Source organism: Salvelinus fontinalis, chromosome 11 (assembly GCF_029448725.1).
Source record: "Salvelinus fontinalis isolate EN_2023a chromosome 11, ASM2944872v1, whole genome shotgun sequence".
Taxonomy (NCBI): Eukaryota; Metazoa; Chordata; class Actinopteri; order Salmoniformes; family Salmonidae; genus Salvelinus; species Salvelinus fontinalis.
The window spans coordinates 18661624-18686446 of NC_074675.1; the positions used below are offsets into that span (position 1 = coordinate 18661624).

The 24823-nt window shown below is 48.3% G+C and overlaps 1 protein-coding gene across 1 annotated transcript in view; it reads left to right on the forward strand.

Annotated features, from left to right (window-relative positions):
- Window positions 1–2892: 2892 nt before the first annotated feature.
- LOC129865223 (cadherin-like and PC-esterase domain-containing protein 1) overlaps window positions 2893–24823 on the forward strand; it is a 102551-nt gene continuing 80620 nt past the window's right edge. Inside the window, exon 1 of the mRNA XM_055937825.1 lies at window positions 2893–4224. Within this exon, the coding sequence (XP_055793800.1) occupies window positions 3928–4224 (297 nt within the window). The 5' untranslated portion in view covers window positions 2893–3927. The remainder of the gene's footprint in view (window positions 4225–24823) is intronic.

The following is a 24823-nucleotide window of genomic DNA, read 5'->3' on the forward strand; positions in this document are numbered from 1 at the left end:
TCTTCCGCCTCATCAACACATTTGACAACCCTCTGTAGTTCAGCTGAAAGGCCTGTTATTGCTTCCAAGACCGTTCTTATCTTAACATCGATCACTTTAGTAATGTTATCCGTCATCTTTTGAATCACCCGGTCCATTGTGCCTGGATCCGCAATGGTGTTAGTGTAACGACCCTGGGTTTATAAGCGCGGAAATCGACTCTGCCGCTTGAGCATGCTTTTGCGGCACAGTCGATACCGCGCCGGACCTCGGGCTACAAGGTCGAGGGTTCGAGACCTGCTCCCTGCCTGTTTCATTACACTGGTGTCGCAAGTGATCGGACTTCGCATCCACGACAGTGCGTGTGCTTGGCCGGTGAGCGCATTCCTGTAAGACGTAAAGTCGCAAGCTACCGCGAGGACGCGCTCTTTGAAAGGAGGGAGTAGTGTAACGACCCTGGGTTTATAAGCGCGGAAATCAACTCTGCCGCTTGAGCATGCTTTTGCGGCACAGTCGATACCGCGCCGGACCTCGGGCTAGAAGGTCGAGGGTTCGAGACCTGCTCCCTGCCTGTTTCATTACATTAGCTCCGCTAACGTAAGCTAGCTCCTCCTGCACATCTACAGGGATGGTGGTTTTGGTCGAGTTCTTAGTAGTTCTGTTGGGCATGTTGTCGGAGATTTTTGAGAAATAGCCGTCAAGACTCATTGTAGGATAACTTATTTAGCCAATTCTACCACCTTTTCAAGCTAGGAGATTAATGAAAAAATATAAATTTACGAATGCCACGGGAGCTCGCTGAAACACAGAGTAATCTCTACGGCGCCATTTTGTCCCCCGTAGCCATTTGATTAGCTGTTCAGCAGTTTTATGGCTTGGTGGTAGAAGCTGTTAAGAAGCCTTTTGAACCTAGACTTGGCGCTCCGGTACTGCTTGCCGTGCGGTAGCAGAGAGAACAGTCTAGGATGGCTGGAGTCTTTGGAAATTTTCAGGACCTTCCTCTGACACTGACTGGTATAGAGGTCCTGGATGGCAGGAAGCTTGGCCCCAGTGATGTACTGGGCCGTACGCACTACCCTCTGTAGTGCCTTGCAGTTGGAGGCCAAGCAGTTGCCATACCAGGCGGTGATGCAACCAGTCAGGATGCTCTCGATGGTGCAGCTGTATAACTTTCTGAGGACCCAAGCCAAATCTTTCCAGTCTCCTGACGGGGAATAGGGGTTGTCGTGCCCTCTTCATGACTGTCTTGGTGTGTTTGTACCATGGTAGTTTATTTTTTTACCCATTTTTCTCCCCAATTTTGTGGTATCCATTTGGTAGTTTACAGACTTGTCCCATCACTGCAAATCCCGTGCTCCTTGACACAATGCACGCTTAACCCCGAAGCCAGCCTCACCAATGTGTCGGAGGAAACACCGTAATCCTGGTGACCGTGTCAGTGTGCATTGCACCCGGCCCGCCACTGGAGTCGTTAGTGCGCGATGGGACAAGAACATCCTTGCCGGCCAAACCCTCCCCTAACCCGGACGACGCTGGGCCAGTTGTGAGCAGCCCAATGGGTCTCCCGGTTGCAGAGCCTGGACCACTGCGCCACTCGGAAGGCCCCTCTATAGGCTGTCTCATCGTTGTCGGTGATCAGGCCTACCACTGTTGTGAAGTCGGCAAACTTAATGATGGTGTTGGAGACGTGCTTGGCCACGCAGTCATGGGTGAACAGGGAGTACAGGAGGGGACAAAGCACGCACCCCTGAAGGGCCCCCGTGTTTAGGATCAGTGTAGAAAATATGTTGTTGTCTACCCTTACCACCTGGGGGTGGCCCGTCAGGAAGTCCAGGATCCAGTTGCAGAGGTTAGTGTTTAATCCCAGGGTCCTTAGTTTAGTGATAAGCTTTGAGGGCACTATGGTGTTGAACGCTGAGGTGTAGTCAATGAACAGCATTCTCACGTAGGTGTTCATTTTTGTCCAGGTGGGAAAGGGCAGTGTTGAGTGCAATAAAGATTGCGTCATCTGTGGATCTGTTGGGGTGGTATGGAAATTGGAGTGGGTCTATGGTTTCTGGGATGATGGTGTTGATGTGAGCCATGACCAGCCTTTCATAGCAGTTCATGGCTACAGACGTGAGTGCTACGGGTCAGTAGTCATTTAGGCAGGTTACCTTGGTATTCTTGGGCACAGGGGCTATGGTGGTCTGCTTAAAACATGTAGGTATTACAGACTCGGCCACGGACAGGTTGAACATGTCAGGAGGATAGAATTATGGTCAGATTTGCCAAATGGAGTGTGAGGGAGAGCTTTGTACGTGTCTTTTTCGTGTGTGGAATAAAGGTGGTCTGGAGTTTGTTTTTTTAAACATTGAATAATGAAGTACGCTTTAAGCACCATTTTTTTGTGCGATCCCATTACACCACTGTGCTTTAATGGTGACCTCCTCGCCCCATTAACATTGTATTTGAGCTCTCAACAAATGCAGTACTAACAGAGCTATTCAATCATGTCTCTCAAGGGCTGATGTACTGCTGTTTTTCTTTATTTGGCAGGAAATGTATTAATGAATGCCACTGATTTACCATGAGCCAGCTCACCTGCATGATGTCCCAGGTCTAAATCATTCCCTGATTTGAGGAGGGTAATGAAAACCAGCAGTGTTGCAGCTCTCACACACAAGGGGATTTGGGTAGACAGTAGCCACTCCTGTCAGTCATTCTATTGATGGTAGACACATACTGCCATAATAACTATATTTTTTAGTAGGAACCTGGGGCGTCTTGGAGAAATTACAACTTCACCAAAAAAAGGGAGAATATTTTCGGCCCTTGCTCCAAAAGGGAACCTTTTCAATAGCCTCTCTCTCACCACATCTGACTGAAACAAAGCAGGGCTCCAACTCCTTTCTCTAAATAATGAGCCAATGGAGGACTGGTGTATGTGCCACAAATAGCAAAGAGTGAGCTCTGTCTTTTACCACAATTTGGAATGAGGGGGAGCATACCTCGACCCCCGACGGAGTAGGCATGTGTGCACATTTAGACCGCTCAGTGTACATCGTGGAATTCCAAAACCGTTACTTTACAAGAACGCTCCTCAACTATCCAGTTGAAAGGGATCTATGCTATAAACTCCACTTGTTTTTTTTCTTTACCCGAGGGAGTTTTACTTTTGGGAACCAGTAGACCTGTGTGTGAGACTGTAATCCAGCCGTCTGCGCGGAGAGGAAGTTCGGCTACTGTTGACTTTTTTCTCTTAGAGTAGCCTAACCCAAACCAGGTGAAGTCGCCCCCCGGTGCGCAGGCAGCGCTCGGGTATAGTGGAAACCCACTTTGTAGTCTGTAGTCTATTTCAGGGTCTGAAGTCTTGGTGAAGTTCTTCATTTTTCTAACTTCAGTTTGGCTCTATCTGTGTCTGACGGGATGTTTTATTGCGTCCTGCTTTTGGTTCTGGATGGGAATGGCAGTTTTCTGACAGCGGGCAGGAGCAGAGTCTGATCTAGCCACAGTCATGAGGTTCCGCTACTCGAGAATGTTTTTAATCATCTGAGGGGCACGCTTCCCAAAAGAAAGAGAGAGGGAAAAAATTTCCATGCTCTCTCGGGGCTCCATAGTGTTCGAGGATGGGAAAGTTGGACTGTGGCTCACTTTGATCTAACTTCATTATCACGAATAACGGAATACCAACGTTGGGGAAAAGGTTTTGTTTGTCTGTGCCAGCTCACAAATCAACACTCAAATTTGCCATAGCGACGGCTCTTGGACACCGTGTACCCCCTCTGAAATAGCAACCAGGTTATCTTTGAAAGATGAAATGCAGCACAATGTTTCAGGCCGTGGCTTATTCCTGAAGTGCGTGTTTTTACAGATAGAAAGAACACAGAGCAGCGGGGCTAACGGCCAGAGTTGTGTGAAGTCTGAGTGAGACGCGGAGAAGAAGTAGTCTAAACATCTTCTTCCCTCATGGTATGCCTTTATTCTTCTGCCAGCAAAGTTGGGAGTGAAGCGGGAATGTTTCTTCGGCGGCTCTGGACGCTCCGCCGCAGGTATTGCTCCGGACGATTATTGCTCCTAGGGGTCGCGGTGTGTCTTTTCTACCAGACCCTGATGGTGGCACGGAGTCGGTTCAAAGGCGGCCCACCCGCGGCTGATGAACGCAACAAGTCAACGATGACTGGAGCGTTGGAGGTATTTGATGAACTTCTGCAGGACCCTGCGAGGCTTATTTCTACCCTGGAGGCTTTGGAAAGGGACAGATATGTAAGTGGGCTTATGATAGAAGTGCACTGAAATGCTGTCTATTGTCCAATTTTTGTCCTGTGCTTTAGGTAGCCTACATGCACTTGGGATGAACCTTGAATATTGTAGATTCAAGGATAAGCTTTGATCCATCCCACAATGGGAAAAGCTTTGAAACAAGTCCATCTCACAATGACTATAAGGCCATTTCATAATCGAAAGACATGGGTATAGGCTTTTTTTTACACAGTGCTGCGTTAGTTGCGTGCAATGGTTGCATGGCACTCTATGCAGCCTGTGTTTTGTCTTTGGGCTCAAAACACCGTCTGAGTTGAATTAACTTTAATGAGCAACAACAACCTTAGCTTCAAGTCTCACAACAAAATGATTGGATGCTGACTCCTTGGTTTAGCCTATATAACTAACAGGTTGAGCCTATTTTAATTTAGTTGTCAAGTAACGTAAAATGTTTAAGAATAGTGAACAGTTTTTTTCTCTATAGATGTTAGTGTTGAGGTATTTAGATGAGCGAGCTGGGGGCTCGAGGCTCAATGCCCATTGGTCAGCTGGACACGTGCTCTAGAAGCGCTCTTCACACAGATGATTGACACCTGTGTGAACCTTTCAAAACAAGGTTGCATATCAATTTCCCGGGTTATTTTAAGTGATTGTTTTTCTGAAAGTGTTCCCTGATGTAGCCTACAAGTTCGGCCGTTAATCAAGTCGTAGAAACCCTCATTTTATAGCTCTCATGCGTCCATAAAATGACAGCTGACATAATCTGTGATAAACCCGAAGATGAGGGATTTAAATGTATTTATTACCCAGCTGCCTCAAATGTGTCCAATACCTTGACCATTATAGCCTTGCTTGACTGCTCTGTAATTGTGAGAGTATACTGGCAATCTCACTGTTACTGTGTTTGCTTTTCAGTCTTTCAGGAAGTGTGTGTTGTATTCTGACAAGAGTGATGCTGCCATAGATCGCAGACCAGCTGCTAGTACCCCAGGTCGTTACACAGCTCTCTGTTTACCATCTACCTCTAACCACTGATTCTAGATCAGCTCTAATTACCCACTTCTAACCTTTACCATTATGGGTTAAATTAGGAAAAGGTTCCTGGAACAGTTATTTTATTAGGCCATACTTTTCCTTCTCTCTGGTTGTCTTGGCCCCTTGGAGAGGAAGGGAGATAATAAATAAACAAGGAGAGGGGGGAGGAGGGATGGTGTTGAGAGAGAGAGATAGAGGGAGAGGGAGAGGAAGTCTGTTGGACTTGACTATGTGACTATATTGACTATGTGGTTGACAGGCAGAAAGCGAGCTGTCACAGCCAAATTTGTTATCCACCACAAACACGCTGCCTCAGTTTAGCTGTTGAGTGCAACTCTGTGTTCTAGAGACCCAACTCGAAAAGTTCTGAATGTCGGACTTATTGTGAAGTTTGAAGTCTGAGCCATTACGTTGCCCTTATTTCTCCTTTCAAGATATACTCAAAGGAGTCTTTCATAGTTGACATTGAGTGTGACTGGGGGGGGGGGGGGGGGGGGGGTTGCTTGTTGGCATGTCTAGAGCCATCGTTACAAAAGCCCTGCCACTGTAGTGTTTGTGCCTGTTACCCTCTGTGGCATGTCATAATGAGTAGCTTCACACTGTGTGTATGGGGTGTTCAGTATTGTATCTGTCTGGGGCGGGATGGTGATTGGAATTGCTGGAGAGTTGCTAGGGGTGGGGCGTTTTGGCAAGGGTGTTTGTGTAAAAGGTTTGCAATGCGTGTGTGAGAGTGTGTGTCCATGTGCGTGTGTATGCAGTTAGCACCTGTGTATGGCTGTCCCAGTCTTTCCCGGGTGCTAGCGGCATGAGTGCTCCGGCAGTAGGCCAGTAGGAAGTGTTAGATCAGAGTTACGGAACGTGATACTCCAGCTCTTTATCCCCTTTGAGTCTCTTCCAGACCCTGACAGACCCATTCAGTCCCAGTGCAGGAGGCAGGAGGCTGGACCATGGATCAAAAAAGCATGGAGCACAGCCTCACTCGCACACACATACACGCTGGGATTCAATGGCACTGGTACTCCCATCAGAGCGGCGTTCAAACTCGCCGCATATGTGTGGAGCATGTTTCGTGGAGTTCAGAGTGGAACCCCTGCCAGAAAGATCTGGAAGCTTGTTTGCTGTTTTGACGCTGATTGGCTGAACGTGTGTATGGGAGGAGGTTTCAGCGTTTTGACCACTGGCACTAACCAGACTCTCGGAGAAGGTCTCGGATAGGGTCAGGGAGTCAGTTAGGGTGCTTTGGAGGTAGGGTCAGGGAGTCAGTTAGGGTGCTCTGGAGGTAGGGTCAGGGAGTCAGTTAGGGTGCTGGGGAGGTAGGGTCAGGGAGTCAGTTAGCACCCTAACTGACTCCCTGACCCTACCTCCAAAGCACCCTAACTGACTCCCTGACCCTATCCGAGACCTTCTCCGAGAGTCTGGTTAGTGCCAGTGGTCAAAACGCTGAAACCTCCTCCCATACACACGTTCAGCCAATCAGCGTCAAAGCAGCAAACAAGCTTCCAGATCTTTCTGGCAGGGGTTCCACTCTGAACTCCACGAAACATGCTCCACACATATGCGGCGAGTTTGAACGCCGCTCTGATGGGAGTACCAGTGCCATTGAATCCCAGCGTGTATGTGTGTGCGAGTGAGGCTGTTCATTCAAAGATGGCGTAGCAGTCGGACGTGTGTTTGTATTGTCCTGTATTGTCCTGTAGCGTGTAAATAGTAAATAGTCTTCGTATTTTTCGTATACATTTCGTATATATTTTAATTTCACTTTCCATCTAGGAACTGAATATACATTCCTACATTCCGCCTCACCCAATGTGGTACGGACCTGCTATTTTTTTTTTATACTTTAGAACCGTAACCCCAAGCAGAAGCTAGCCAGATAACTAGCTACTAGCTAGTAGTCAGTTAGCCACTGCTGCGGTCTTCACCCTCAACTCGGACATAGCCAGCTTCAATACCGGGCCAATACCTGCCAGTCTGCAAGCGCGATATCAACCGAGAGCATATAGGACTGCTTTTTCTCTACCACATCACCGGATTCCTGACGCAAGCTCTGGACAATTACACCGTATCATCACAGCTAGCTAGCTGCAACCGAGTGGCTACTACTGGCTAATACCTCTGTCCCGAAGCAAGCACCAGTTAGCCTTGAGCTAGCCTCGAGCTAGGCCCATCTGCCGGCTAGCTGCAAGCGCGATATCAACCCAGAGCATATAGGACTGCTTTCTCTCTACCAGATCACCGGATTCCTGACGCAAGCTCTGGACAATTACACCGTATCATCACAGCTAGCTAGCTGCAACCGAGTGGCTACTACTGGCTAACACCACTGTCCCGAAGCAAGCACCAGTTAGCCTCGAGCTAGCCTCGAGCTAGGCCCATCTGCCGGCTAGCTGAAGAGCTAGCGCTAGCGCCACTGCGCCAGACCCCCTCCGTCTGAGCAGACCACCCCCCGGGCTACTAACTTTATACGCCGCGTGCTAGCTTAGTGGAGGCCTCCTCTGCTCCATCTACGGCTGCCCCCTGGACACTATGATCACTTGGCTACATAGCTGATGCATGCTTGACTGTCCATTAATTCACGGTACTCCATTCTGTTTATTTGTGTTTTACCTGTCGGCTCTGTGCTTTAACTCAGGATCTGTGTGTAGTTAATCCGACCCTCTCTGCCTAGTCGTCGCCATTTTTACCTGTTGCTGTGTTAGACTAACACCCTGTTATTGCTGCTGTTATCTTACCTGTTGTTTTAGCTAGCTCTCCCAATCAAGACCTGCAATCACTTTATGCCTTATTGTATGTCTCTCTCAAATATCAATATGCCTTGCATACTGTTGTTCAGGCTAGTTTTCATTATCATTGTTTTGGTTTGCAATGGACCCTGTAGTTCCACTCTCCGTACCTCTGATACCCCCTTTGTCCCACCCCCCACACATGCGGTGACCTCACCCATTGAGACCAGCATGTCCAGAGATACAACCTCTCTTATCATCACCCAGTGCCTGGGCTTGCCTCCGCTGTACCCGCGCCCCTCCATACCCCTGTCTGCACATTATGCCCAGAATCTATTCTACCACGCCCATAAATCTGCTCCTTTTATTCTTTGTCACCAACGCTCTAGGCGACCAGTTTTGATAGCCTTTAGCCGCACCCTCATCCTACTACTCCTCTGTTCCTCGGGTGATGTGGAGGTAAACCCAGGCCCTGCATGTCCCCAGTCACCCTCATTTGTTGACTTCTGCGATCGAAAAAGCCTTGGCCTCATGCATGTCAACATCAGAAGCCTCCTCCCTAAGTTTGCCTTACTCACCGCTTTAGCACACTCTGCCAATCCTGATGTCCTTGCCGTGTCCGAATCCTGGCTTAGGAAGGTCACCAAAAATTCTGAGATTTCCATACCCAACTATAACACTTTCCGTCAAGATAGAACTGCCAAAGGGGGAGGAGTTGCAATCTACTGCAGAGATAGCCTGCAAAGTTCTGTCATACTTTCCAGGTCTATGCCCAAACAGTTCGAACTTCTAATTTTAAAAATTAATCTCTCCAGAAATAAGTCTCTCACTGTTGCCGCCTGCTACCGACCCCCCTCAGCTCCCAGCTGTGCCCTGGACACCATCTGTGAATTGATCGCTCCCCATCTAGCTTCAGAGTTTGTTCTGTTAGGTGACCTAAACTGGGATATGCTTAACACCCCGGCAGTCCTACAATCCAAGCTTGATGCCCTCAATCTCACACAAATCATCAAGGAACCCACCAGGTACAACCCTAAATCCGTAAACATGGGCACCCTAATAGACATTATCCTGACCAACCTGCCCTCCAAATACACCTCTGCTGTCTTCAATCAAGATCTCAGCGATCACTGCCTCATTGCCTGTATCCGCCACGGGTCCGCGGTCAAACGACCACCCCTCATCACTGTCAAACGCTCCCTAAAACACTTCTGCGAGCAGGCCTTTCTAATCGACCTGGCCCGGGTACCCTGGAAGGATATTGACCTCATCCCGTCAGTTGAGGATGCCTGGTCATTCTTTAAATGTTACTTCCTCACCATATTAGACAAGCATGCTCCGTTCAAAAAATGCAGAACCAAAAACAGATATAGCCCTTGGTTCACTCCAGACCTGACTGCCCTCGACCAGCACAAAAACATCCTGTGGCGAACTGCAATAGCATCGAAGAGCCCCCGCGATATGCAACTGTTCAGGGAAGTCAGGAACCAATACACGCAGTCAGTCAGGAAAGCAAAGGCCAGCTTTTTCAAGCAGAAATTCGCATCCTGTAGCTCTAACTCCAAAAAGTTCTGGGATACTGTAAAGTCCATGGAGAACAAGAGCACCTCCTCCCAGCTGCCCACTGCACTGAGGCTAGGTAACACGGTCACCACCGATAAATCCGTGATAATCGAAGACTTCAACAAGCATTTCTCAATGGCTGGCCATGCCTTCCTCCTGGCGACTCCAACCTTGGCCAACAGCCCCGCCCCCCCCGCTGCTACTCGCCCAAGCCTCCCCAGCTTCTCCTTTACCCAAATCCAGATAGCAGATGTTCTGAAAGAGCTGGAAAACCTGGACCCATACAAATCAGCTGGGCTTGACAATCTGGACCCCCTATTCCTGAAACTGTCCGCCGCCATTGTCGCACCCCCTATTACCAGCCTGTTCAACCTCTCCTTCGTATCATCTGAGATCCCCAAGGATTGGAAAGCTGCCGCGGTCATCCCCCTCTTCAAAGGGGGAGACACCCTGGACCCAAACTGTTACAGACCTATATCCATCCTGCCCTGCCTATCTAAGGTCTTCGAAAGCCAAGTCAACAAACAGATCACTGACCATCTCGAATCCCACCGTACCTTCTCCGCTGTGCAATCCGGTTTCCGAGCCGGTCACGGGTGCACCTCAGCCACGCTCAAGGTACTAAACGACATCATAACCGCCATCGATAAAAGACATTACTGTGCAGCCGTCTTCATCGACCTGGCCAAGGCTTTCGACTCTGTCAATCACCATATTCTTATCGGCAGACTCGGTAGCCTCGGTTTTTCTAATGACTGCCTTGCCTGGTTCACCAACTACTTTGCAGACAGAGTTCAGTGTGTCAAATCGGTGGGCATGTTGTCCGGTCCTCTGGCAGTCTCTATGGGGGTACCACAGGGTTCAATTCTCGGGCCGACTCTTTTCTCTGTATACATCAATGATGTTGCTCTTGCTGCGGGCGATTCCCTGATCCACCTCTACGCAGACGACACCATTCTATATACTTCCGGCCCTTCCTTGGACACTGTGCTATCTAACCTCCAAACGAGCTTCAATGCCATACAACACTCCTCCGTGGCCTCCAACTGCTCTTAAACGCTAGTAAAACCAAATGCATGCTTTTCAACCGTTCGCTGCCTGCACCCGCACGCCCGACTAGCATCACCACCCTGGACGGTTCCGACCTAGAATATGTGGACATCTATAAGTACCTAGGTGTCTGGCTAGACTGCAAACTCTCCTTCCAGACTCATATCAAACATCTCCAATCCAAAATCAAATCAAGAATCGGCTTTCTATTCCGCAACAAAGCCTCCTTCACTCACGCCGCCAAACTTGCCCTAGTAAAACTGACTATCCTACCGATCCTCGACTTCGGCGATGTCATCTACAAAATAGCTTCCAACACTCTACTCAGCAAACTGGACGCAGTTTATCACAGTGCCATTCGTTTTGTTACTAAAGCACCTTATACGACCCACCACTGCGACCTGTATGCCCTAGTCGGCTGGCCCTCGCTACATGTTCGTCGTCAGACCCACTGGCTCCAGGTCATCTACAAGGCTATGCTAGGTAAAGTGCCGCCTTATCTCAGTTCACTGGTCACGATGGCTACACCCACCCGCAGCACGCGCTCCAGCAGGTGTATCTCACTGATCATCCCTAAAGCTAAAACCTCATTTGGACGCCTTTCCTTCCAGTTCTCTGCTGCCTGCGACTGGAACGAATTGCAAAAATCTCTGAAGTTGGAGACTTTTATCTCCCTCAACAACTTTAAAAATCTGCTATCCGAGCAGCTAACCGATCGCTGCAGCTGTACATAGTCCATCTGTAAACTACCCACCCAATTTACCTACCTCACCCCCCATACTGCTTTTATTTATTTACTTTTCTGCTCTTTTGCACACTAGTATCTCTTCTTGCACATGTTCATCTGATGATTTATCACTCCAGTGTTAATCTGCTAAATTGTAATTATTCGATTTATTGCCTACCTCATGCCTTTTGCACACATTGTATATAGATTCTCTTTTTTCTACCATGTTATTGACTTGTTTATTGTTTACTCCATGTGTAACTCTGTGTTGTCTGTTCACACTGCTATGCTTTATCTTGGCCAGGTCGCAGTTGCAAATGAGAACTTGTTCTCAACTAGCCTACCTGGTTAAATAAAGGTGAAATAAAAAAAATAAAAAAAGGGTGCTGGGGAGGTAGGGTCAGGGAGTCAGTTTGGGTGCTGGGAGGTAGGGTCAGGGAGACAGTTAGGGTGCTCTGGAGGTAGGGTCAGGGAGTCAGTTAGGGTGCTTTGGAGGTAGGGTCAGGGAGTCAGTTAGGGTGCTGGGGAGGTAGGGTCAGGGAGTCAGTTAGGGTGCTCTGGAGGTAGGGTCAGGGAGTCAGTTAGGGTGCTGGGGAGGTAGGGTCAGGGAGTCAGTTAGGGTGCTGGGGAGGTAGGGTCAGGGAGTCAGTTAGGGTGCTGGGGAGGCAGGGTCAGGGAGTCAGTTTGGGTGCTGGGAGGTAGGGTCAGGGAGACAGTTAGGGTGCTCTGGAGGTAGGGTCAGGGAGTCAGTTAGGGTGCTTTGGAGGTACAGTCAGGGAGACAGTTAGGGTGCTTTGGAGGTACAGTCAGGGAGTCAGTTAGGGTGCTTTGGAGGTAGAGTCAGGGAGTCAGTTAGGGTGCTCTGGAGGTAGGGTCAGGGAGACAGTTAGGGTGCTCTGGAGGTAGGGTCAGGGAGACAGTTAGGGTGCTCTGGAGGTAGGGTCAGGGAGACAGTTAGGGTGCTTTGGAGGTACAGTCAGGGAGACAGTTAGGGTGCTGGGGAGGTAGGGTCAGGGAGTCAGTTAGGGTGCTTTGGAGGTAGGGTCAGGGAGTCAGTTAGGGTGCTTTGGAGGTAGGGTCAGGGAGTCAGTTAGGGTGCTCTGGAGGTAGGGTCAGGGAGTCAGTTAGGGTGCTTTGGAGGTACAGTCAGGGAGTCAGTTAGGGTGCTTTGGAGGTACAGTCAGGGAGTCAGTTAGGGTGCTTTGGAGGTACAGTCAGGGAGTCAGTTAGGGTGCTGGGGAGGTAGGGTCAGGGAGTCAGTTAGGGTGCTTTGGAGGTACAGTCAGGGAGACAGTTAGGGTGCTGGGGAGGTAGGGTCAGGGAGTCAGTTAGGGTGCTCTGGAGGTAGGGTCAGGGAGTCAGTTAGGGTGCTCTGGAGGTAGGGTCAGGGAGACAGTTAGGGTGCTCTGGAGGTAGGGTCAGGGAGTCAGTTAGGGTGCTTTGGAGGTACAGTCAGGGAGTCAGTTAGGGTGCTCTGGAGGTAGGGTCAGGGAGACAGTTAGGGTGCTGGGGAGGTAGGGTCAGGGAGTCAGTTAGGGTGCTCTGGAGGTAGGGTCAGGGAGACAGTTAGGGTGCTCTGGAGATAGGGTCAGGGAGACAGTTAGGGTGCTCTGGAGGTAGGGTCAGGGAGTCAGTTAGGGTGCTCTGGAGGTAGGGTCAGGGAAACAGTTAGGGTGCTCTGGAGATAGGGTCAGGGAGACAGTTAGGGTGCTTTGGAGGTACAGTCAGGGAGTCAGTTAGGGTGCTTTGGAGATAGGGTCAGGGAGTCAGTTAGGGTGCTTTGGAGGTAGGGTCAGGGAGTCAGTTAGGGTGATCTGGAGGTAGGGTCAGGGAGACAGTTAGGGTGCTCTGGAGATAGGGTCAGGGAGTCAGTTAGGGTGCTTTGGAGGTAGGGTCAGGGAGACAGTTAGGGTGCTCTGGAGGAAGGGTCAGGGAGACAGTTAGGGTGCTTTGGAGGTACAGTCAGGGAGTCAGTTAGGGTGCTTTGGAGATAGGGTCAGGGAGTCAGTTAGGGTGCTGGGGAGGTAGGGTCAGGGAGTCAGTTAGGGTGCTCTGGAGGTAGGGTCAGGGAGTCAGTTAGGGTGCTCTGGAGGTAGGGTCAGGGAGTCAGTTAGGGTGCTTTGGAGGTAGGGTCAGGGAGACAGTTAGGGTGCTCTGGAGGTAGGGTCAGGGAGTCAGTTAGGGTGCTCTGGAGGTAGGGTCAGGGAGTCAGTTAGGGTGCTCTGGAGATAGGGTCAGGGAGTCAGTTAGGGTGCTTTGGAGGTACAGTCAGGGAGTCAGTTAGGGTGCTCTGGAGGTAGGGTCAGGGAGTCAGTTAGGGTGCTTTGGAGGTACAGTCAGGGAGACAGTTAGGGTGCTCTGGAGGTACAGTCAGGGAGTCAGTTAGGGTGCTTTGGAGGTACAGTCAGGGAGACAGTTAGGGTGCTCTGGAGGTAGGGTCAGGGAGTCAGTTAGGGTGCTTTGGAGGTAGGGTCAGGGAGACAGTTAGGGTGCTTTGGAGGTACAGTCAGGGAGTCAGTTAGGGTGCTGTGGAGGTAGGGTCAGGGAGACAGTTAGGGTGCTCTGGAGATAGGGTCAGGGAGACAGTTAGGGTGCTTTGGAGGTCCAGTCAGGGAGACAGTTAGGGTGCTCTGGAGATAGGGTCAGGGAGACAGTTAGGGTGCTCTGGAGGTAGGGTCAGGGAGTCAGTTAGGGTGCTCTGGAGATAGGTGCAGGGAGACAGTTAGGGTGCTCTGGAGGTAGGGTCAGGGAGTCAGTTAGGGTGCTCTGGAGATAGGGTCAGGGAGTCAGTTAGGGTGCTCTGGAGGTAGGGTCAGGGAGTCAGTTAGGGTGCTCTGGAGATAGGGTCAGGGAGTCAGTTAGGGTGCTATTAACCTTGTTCAATGTAACAGTAATAGGCTTAGGCTACTACATGATACTAAAATTTTCCCTATACACATCATAAGGGAGCCTATTATTGAAAGTTTACAACGTAGGTGCACAGACAGTGACACATTCAATACCGCCTTGCACGCTCTTGCCTGCATCTAGTTGATATAGTGTGTAACCATTAGTCCAACAGTTGCAAATGAGAGTATCTATTGGACAAATTCAGGTATGTTTATCCCCATTTGGTTTCATTTGCTTCCGTTTAAGAAATGTATTTTCAACAGAATCGGCGGGAAATGAATGGAACACAGCCTGACCCCTGATCATTCATAGCAGCCATGTTGTTTTCCTTCTCGCATCTATGCACTCTCTTCCTCTCACCTTGTCCCTGCGCTTGTGGACTTCAATGCACAACACATCAGCTGTATGTGACCAGGTGAAAAAAAACTTTCCAAATCATAACGTCTACACACAACCTACATCGTTGTCACCATATTAACCTCATAGTCAACATAGCTAATAGAACTAACGTGTTAGTAAACCTGCTACAATCATGCAGTAACGTTACAGTGTACAGTCAGTAAGCAGTTTAGCACTTACACCGGCGGGCCCCGATGGCAATAAATTAGTAAAACCACAAGCTTGCGTTGACTTGGAAGAGTTCCAGTGTTTTGTTGAATAGTCATAACCAGCTAACTAACATAGCATCCCCCTATTTGAACAAGGTGTTTGTGTCGGCAAAATAGCTAGCTGCATTTTCTAACTAAGTAAGTGAAACTTAAAGTAAAAAAATTAATAAAAAATGACAATCTCTCTCTATTTCTCTCTTGCTTCTCCTTCATTTTGGAAGAAATTAATTTGTTCAAAACTGTTCAACGATTGTCTTTCTCTCTCTTTGAGTCAACGACTCACCACATTTTATGCACTGCAGTGCTAACTAGCTGTAGCTTATGCTTTCAGTACTAGAGTCATTCTCTGATCCTTTGATTGGGTGGACAACATGTCAGTTCATGTTGCAACAGCTCTGATAGGTTGAAGGACGTCCTCTGGAAGTTGTCATAATTATTGTGTAAGTCTATAGAAGGGGGTGAGAACCATGAGCCTCCAAAGTTTTGTATTGAAGTCAATGTACCAAGAGGAGGACAGAAGCTAGCTGTCCTCCGGCTACACCGTGGTGCTACCCTAAAGACTGCTGTTGAGGCTACTGTAGACCTTCATTGCAAAATATTATTTCAATAAATTATTTGGTAACGTGATTATATTTAGTATAGTTTTATCTAAAAAGGATAACTTTTTAAGTGTTTAACAATTAAAAAATGTATGAAATTCACTGAGGAGGATGGTCCTTCCCTTCCTCCTCTGAGGAGCCTCCCCTGGTGTACTCTAATGGCTGGGTCCCAATACTGTTAATTAGTCCTCTACTTGGTATCCTTTTCTAAATGACCAGTAATCTAAATTGAACAGACTGCTAGCAGCAATAGAAGTGGTAGCATATGAAGGAAACTCTTCAGTTGATGATACTGATAGAAGGCTAGGAGACACCAGCACCATATTACTGTACTGAGGAAGAATGGAGACAGCTGCACCATATTACTGTACTGAGGAAGGATGGAGACACCTGCACCATATTACTGTACCGAGGAAGGATCACATCACACCTGCACCATATTACTGTACTGAGGAAGGATGGAGACACCTGCACCATATTACTGTACTGAGGAAGGATGGAGACACTTGCACCATATTACTGTACTGAGGAAGGATGGAGACACCTGCACCATATTACTGTACCGAGGAAGGATCACATCACACCTGCACCATATTACTGTACCGAGGAAGGATGGAGACAACTGCACCATATTACTGTACTGAGGAAGGATGGAGACACCTGCACCATATTACTGTACTGAGGAAGGATGGAGACACCTGCACCATATTACTGTACTGAGGAAGGATGGAGACACCTGCACCATATTACTGTACCGAGGAAGGATCACATCACACCTGCACCATATTACTGTACCGAGGAAGGATGGAGACAACTGCACCATATTACTGTACTGAGGAAGGATGGAGACACCTGCACCATATTACTGTACTGAGGAAGGATGGAGACACCTGCACCATATTACTGTACTGAGGAAGGATGGAGACACCTGCACCATATTACTGTACTGAGGAAGGATGGAGACACCTGCACCATATTACTGTACCGAGGAAGGATGGAGACACCTGCACCATATTACTGTACCGAGGAAGGATGGAGACACCTGCACCATATTACTGTACCGAGGAAGGATGGAGACACCTGCACCATATTACTGTACTGAGGAAGGATGGAGACACCTGTACCATATTACTGTGCTGAGGAAGAATGGAGACACCTGCACCATATTACTGTACTGAGGAAGGAAGGAGACACCTGCACCATATTACTGTACTGAGGAAGGATGGAGACACCTGCACCCTATTACTGTATCGAGGAAGGATCACATCACACCTGCACCATATTACTGTACTGAGGAAGGATGGAGACACCTGCACCATATTACTGTACTGAGGAAGGATGGAGACACCTGCACCATATTACTGTACTGAGGAAGGATGGAGACACCTGTACCATATTACTGTACCGAGGAAGGATGGAGACACCTGCACCATATTACTGTACTGAGGAAGGATGGAGACACCTGCACCATATTACTGTACCGAGGAAGGATGGAGACACCTGCACCATATTACTGTACTGAGGAAGGATGGAGACACCTGCACCATATTACTGTACCGAGGAAGGATGGAGACACCTGCACCATATTACTGTACTGAGGAAGGATGGAGACACCTGCACCATATTACTGTACTGAGGAAGGATGGAGACACCTGCACCATATTACTGTACCGAGGAAGGATGGAGACACCTGCACCATATTACTGTACTGAGGAAGGATGGAGACACCTGCACCATATTACTGTACCGAGGAAGGATGGAGACACCTGCACCATATTACTGTACTGAGGAAGGATCATATCACACCTGCACCATATTACTGTACCGAGGAAGGATGGAGACACCTGCACCATATTACTGTACTGAGGAAGGATGGAGACACCTGCACCATATTACTGTACTGAGGAAGGATGGAGACACCTGCACCATATTACTGTACTGAGGAAGGATGGAGACACCTGCACCATATTACTGTACTGAGGAAGGATGGAGACACCTGCACCATATTACTGTACTGAGGAAGGATGGAGACACCTGCACCATATTACTGTACCGAGGAAGGATGGAGACACCTGCACCATATTACTGTACCGAGGAAGGATGGAGACACCTGCACCATATTACTGTACTGAGGAAGGATGGAGACACCTGCACCATATTACTGTACCGAGGAAGGATGGAGACACCTGCACCATATTACTGTACTGAGGAAGGATCATATCACACCTGCACCATATTACTGTACCGAGGAAGGATGGAGACACCTGCACCATATTACTGTACAGAGGAAGGACGGAGACACCTGCACCATATTACTGTACTGAGGAAGGATGGAGACACCTGCACCATATTACTGTACCGAGGAAGGATGGAGACACCTGCACCATATTACTGTACTGAGGAAGGATCATATCACACCTGCACCATATTACTGTACCGAGGAAGGATGGAGACAGCTGCACCATATTACTGTACTGAGGAAGGATGGAGACACCTGCACCATATTACTGTACCGAGGAAGGATGGAGACACCTGCACCATATTACTGTACTGAGGAAGGATGGAGACACCTGCACCATATTACTGTACTGAGGAAGGATGGAGACACCTGCACCATATTACTGTACTGAAGAAGGATGGAGACACCTGCACCATATTACTGTACTGAGGAAGGATGGAGACACCTGCACCATATTACTGTACTGAGGAAGGATGGAGACACCTGCACCATATTACTGTACCGAGGAAGGATGGAGACAGCTGCACCATATTACTGTACTGAGGAAGGATGGAGACACCTGCACCATATTACTGTACTGAGGAAGGATCATATCACACCTGCACCATATTACTGTACCGAGGAAGGATGGAGACAGCTGCACCATATTACTGTACTGAGGAAGGATGGAGACACCTGCACCATATTACTGTACTGAGGAAGTATGGAGACACCTGCACCATATTACTGTACCGAGGAAGGATCATATCACACCTGCACCATATTACTGTACTGAGGAAGGATGGAGACACCTGCACCATATTACTGTACTGAGGAAGGATGGAGACAACTGCACCATATTACTGTACTGAGGAAGGATGGAGACACCTGCACCATATTACTGTACTGAGGAAGGATGGAGACACCTGCACCATATTACTGTACCGAGGAAGGATCATATCACACCTGCACCATATTACTGTACCGAGGAAGGATGGAGACACCTGCACCATATTACTGTACTGAGGAAGGATGGAGACACCTGCACCATATTACTGTACTGAGGAAGGATGGAGACACCTGCACCATATTACTGTACTGAGGAAGGATGGAGACACCTGCACCATATTACTGTACTGAGGAAGGATGGAGACACCTGCACCATATTACTGTACTGAGGAAGGATGGAGACACCTGCACCATATTACTGTACTGAGGAAGGATGGAGACACCTGCACCATATTACTGTACCGAGGAAGGATGGAGACACCTGCACCATATTACTGTACCGAGGAAGGCTTGGAGACAACTGCACCATATTACTGTACCGAGGAAGGATGTAGACACCTGCACCATATTACTGTACTGAGGAAGGGTGGAGACACCTGCACCATATTACTGTACTAAGGAAGGATGGAAACACCTGCACCATATTACTGTACTGAGGAAGGATGGAGACAACTGCACCATATTACTGTACTGAGGAAGGATGGAGACACCTGCACCATATTACTGTACTGAGGAAGGATGGAGACACCTGCACCATATTACTGTACTGAGGAAGGATGGAGACACCTGTACCATATTACTGTACTGAGGAAGGATGGAGACACCTGCACCATATTACTGTACTGAGGAAGGATGGAGACACCTGCACCATATTACTGTACTGAGGAAGGATGGAGACACCTGCACCATATTACTGTACTGAGGAAGGATGGAGACACCTGTACCATATTACTGTGCTGAGGAAGAATGGAGACACCTGCACCATATTACTGTACTGAGGAAGGATGGAGACACCTGCACCATATTACTGTACTGAGGAAGGATGGAGACACCTGCACCATATTACTGTACCGAGGAAGGATCATATCACACCTGCACCATATTACTGTACCGAGGAAGGATGGAGACAGCTGCACCATATTACTGTACTGAGGAAGGATGGAGACACCTGCACCATATTACTGTACCGAGGAAGGATGGAGACACCTGCACCATATTACTGTACTGAGGAAGGATGGAGACACCTGCACCATATTACTGTACTGAGGAAGGATGGAGACACCTGCACCATATTACTGTACCGAGGAAGGATGGAGACACCTGCACCATATTACTGTACTGAGGAAGGATGGAGACAACTGCACCATATTACTGTACTGAGGAAGGATGGAGACACCTGCACCATATTACTGTACCGAGGAAGGATCATATCACACCTGCACCATATTACTGTACTGAGGAAGGATGGAGACACCTGCACCATATTACTGTGCTGAGGAAGGATGGAGACACCTGCACCATATTACTGTACCGAGGAAGGATGGAGACACCTGCACCATATTACTGTACTGAGGAAGGATGGAGACACCTGCACCATATTACTGTACTGAGGAAGGATCATATCACACCTGCACCATATTACTGTACTGAGGAAGGATGGAGACACCTGCACCATATTACTGTACTGAGGAAGGATGGAGACACCTGCACCATATTACTGTACTGAGGAAGGATGGAGACACCTGCACCATATTACTGTACTGAGGAAGGATGGAGACACCTGCACCATATTACTGTACTGAAGAAGGATGGAGACACCTGCACCATATTACTGTACTGAGGAAGGATGGAGACACCTGCACCATATTACTGTACTGAGGAAGGATGGAGACACCTGCACCATATTACTGTACCGAGGAAGGATGGAGACAGCTGCACCATATTACTGTACTGAGGAAGGATGGAGACACCTGCACCATATTACTGTACTGAGGAAGGATCATATCACACCTGCACCATATTACTGTACCGAGGAAGGATGGAGACAGCTGCACCATATTACTGTACTGAGGAAGGATGGAGACACCTGCACCATATTACTGTACTGAGGAAGTATGGAGACACCTGCACCATATTACTGTACCGAGGAAGGATCATATCACACCTGCACCATATTACTGTACTGAGGAAGGATGGAGACACCTGCACCATATTACTGTACTGAGGAAGGATGGAGACAACTGCACCATATTACTGTACTGAGGAAGGATGGAGACACCTGCACCATATTACTGTACTGAGGAAGGATGGAGACACCTGCACCATATTACTGTACCGAGGAAGGATCATATCACACCTGCACCATATTACTGTACCGAGGAAGGATGGAGACACCTGCACCATATTACTGTACTGAGGAAGGATGGAGACACCTGCACCATATTACTGTACTGAGGAAGGATGGAGACACCTGCACCATATTACTGTACTGAGGAAGGATGGAGACACCTGCACCATATTACTGTACTGAGGAAGGATGGAGACACCTGCACCATATTACTGTACTGAGGAAGGATGGAGACACCTGCACCATATTACTGTACTGAGGAAGGATGGAGACACCTGCACCATATTACTGTACCGAGGAAGGATGGAGACACCTGCACCATATTACTGTACCGAGGAAGGCTTGGAGACAACTGCACCATATTACTGTACCGAGGAAGGATGTAGACACCTGCACCATATTACTGTACTGAGGAAGGGTGGAGACACCTGCACCATATTACTGTACTAAGGAAGGATGGAAACACCTGCACCATATTACTGTACTGAGGAAGGATGGAGACAACTGCACCATATTACTGTACTGAGGAAGGATGGAGACACCTGCACCATATTACTGTACTGAGGAAGGATGGAGACACCTGCACCATATTACTGTACTGAGGAAGGATGGAGACACCTGTACCATATTACTGTACTGAGGAAGGATGGAGACACCTGCACCATATTACTGTACTGAGGAAGGATGGAGACACCTGCACCATATTACTGTACTGAGGAAGGATGGAGACACCTGCACCATATTACTGTACTGAGGAAGGATGGAGACACCTGTACCATATTACTGTGCTGAGGAAGAATGGAGACACCTGCACCATATTACTGTACTGAGGAAGGATGGAGACACCTGCACCATATTACTGTACTGAGGAAGGATGGAGACACCTGCACCATATTACTGTACCGAGGAAGGATCATATCACACCTGCACCATATTACTGTACCGAGGAAGGATGGAGACAGCTGCACCATATTACTGTACTGAGGAAGGATGGAGACACCTGCACCATATTACTGTACCGAGGAAGGATGGAGACACCTGCACCATATTACTGTACTGAGGAAGGATGGAGACACCTGCACCATATTACTGTACTGAGGAAGGATGGAGACACCTGCACCATATTACTGTACCGAGGAAGGATGGAGACACCTGCACCATATTACTGTACTGAGGAAGGATGGAGACAACTGCACCATATTACTGTACTGAGGAAGGATGGAGACACCTGCACCATATTACTGTACCGAGGAAGGATCATATCACACCTGCACCATATTACTGTACTGAGGAAGGATGGAGACACCTGCACCATATTACTGTGCTGAGGAAGGATGGAGACACCTGCACCATATTACTGTACCGAGGAAGGATGGAGACACCTGCACCATATTACTGTACTGAGGAAGGATGGAGACACCTGCACCATATTACTGTACTGAGGAAGGATCATATCACACCTGCACCATATTACTGTACTGAGGAAGGATGGAGACACCTGCACCATATTACTGTACTGAGGAAGGATGGAGACACCTGCACCATATTACTGTACCGAGGAAGGATGGAGACACCTGCACCATATTACTGTACTGAGGAAGGATCATATCACACCTGCACCATATTACTGTACCGAGGAAGGATGGAGACACCTGCACCATATTACTGTACTGAGGAAGGATCATATCACACCTGCACCATATTACTGTACCGAGGAAGGATGGAGACAGCTGCACCATATTACTGTACTGAGGAAGGATGGAGACACCTGCACCATATTACTGTACTGAGGAAGGATGGAGACACCTGCACCATATTACTGTACTGAGGAAGTATGGAGACACCTGCACCATATTACTGTACCGAGGAAGGATCATATCACACCTGCACCATATTACTGTACTGAGGAAGGATGGAGACACCTGCACCATATTACTGTACCGAGGAAGGATCATATCACACCTGCACCATATTACTGTACTGAGGAAGGATGGAGACACCTGCACCATATTACTGTACTGAGGAAGGATGGAGACAACTGCACCATATTACTGTACTGAGGAAGGATGGAGACACCTGCACCATATTACTGTACTGAGGAAGGATGGAGACACCTGCACCATATTACTGTACCGAGGAAGGATCATATCACACCTGCACCATATTACTGTACTGAGGAAGGATGGAGACACCTGCACCATATTACTGTACTGAGGAAGGATGGAGACACCTGCACCATATTACTGTACTGAGGAAGGATGGAGACACCTGCACCATATTACTGTACCGAGGAAGGATGGAGACACCTGCACCATATTACTGTACTGAGGAAGGATGGAGACACCTGCACCATATTACTGTACTGAGGAAGGATGGAGACACCTGCACCATATTACTGTACCGAGGAAGGATGGAGACACCTGCACCATATTACTGTACCGAGGAAGGATGGAGACACCTGCACCATATTACTGTACTGAGGAAGGGTGGAGACACCTGCACCATATTACTGTACTAAGGAAGGATGGAGACACCTGCACCATATTACTGTACTGAGGAAGGATGGAGACACCTGCACCATATTACTGTACCGAGGAAGGATGGAGACACCTGCACCATATTACTGTACTGAGGAAGGATGGAGACACCTGTACCATATTACTGTACTGAGGAAGGATGGAGACACCTGCACCATATTACTGTACTGAAGAAGGATGGAGACACCTGCACCATATTACTGTACCGAGGAAGGATGGAGACACCTGCACCATATTACTGTACCGAGGAAGGATCATATCACACCTGCACCATATAACTGTACCGAGGAAGGATGGAGACAGCTGCACCATATTACTGTACTGAGGAAGGATGGAGACACCTGCACCATATTACTGTACTGAAGAAGGATGGAGACACCTGCACCATATTACTGTACCGAGGAAGGATGGAGACACCTGCACCATATTACTTTACCGAGGAAGGATCATATCACACCTGCACCATATTACTGTACCGAGGAAGGATGGAGACAGCTGCACCATATTACTGTACTGAGGAAGGATGGAGACACCTGCACCATATTACTGTACTGAGGAAGGATGGAGACACCTGCACCATATTACTGTACTGAGGAAGGATGGAGACACCTGCACCATATTACTGTACCGAGGAAGGATCACATCACACCTGCACCATATTACTGTACTGAGGAAGGATGGAGACACCTGCACCATATTACTGTACCGAGGAAGGATGGAGACACCTGCACCATATTACTGTACTGAGGAAGGATGGAGACACCTGCACCATATTACTGTACTGAGGAAGGATGGAGACACCTGCACCATATTACTGTACTGAGGAAGGATGGAGACACCTGCACCATATTACTGTACTGAGGAAGGATGGAGACACCTGCACCATATTACTGTACCGAGGAAGGATCATATCACACCTGCACCATATTACTGTACTGAGGAAGGATGGAGACAACTGCACCATATTACTGTACTGAGGAAGGATGGAGACACCTGCACCATATTACTGTACTGAGGAAGGATGGAGACACCTGCACCATATTACTGTACTGAGGAAGGATGGAGACACCTGCACCATATTACTGTACTGAGGAAGGATGGAGACACCTGCACCATATTACTGTACTGAGGAAGGATGGAGACACCTGCACCATATTACTGTACTGAGGAAGGATGGAGACACCTGCACCATATTACTGTACTGAGGAAGGATGGAGACACCTGCACCATATTACTGTACTGAGGAAGGATGGAGACACCTGCACCATATTACTGTACTGAGGAAGGATGGAGACACCTGCACCATATTACTGTACTGAGGAAGGATGGAGACACCTGCACCATATTACTGTACTGAGGAAGGATGGAGACACCTGCACCATATTACTGTACCGAGGAAGGATCATATCACACCTGCACCATATTACTGTACTGAGGAAGGATGGAGACAACTGCACCATATTACTGTACTGAGGAAGGATGGAGACACCTGCACCATATTACTGTACTGAGGAAGG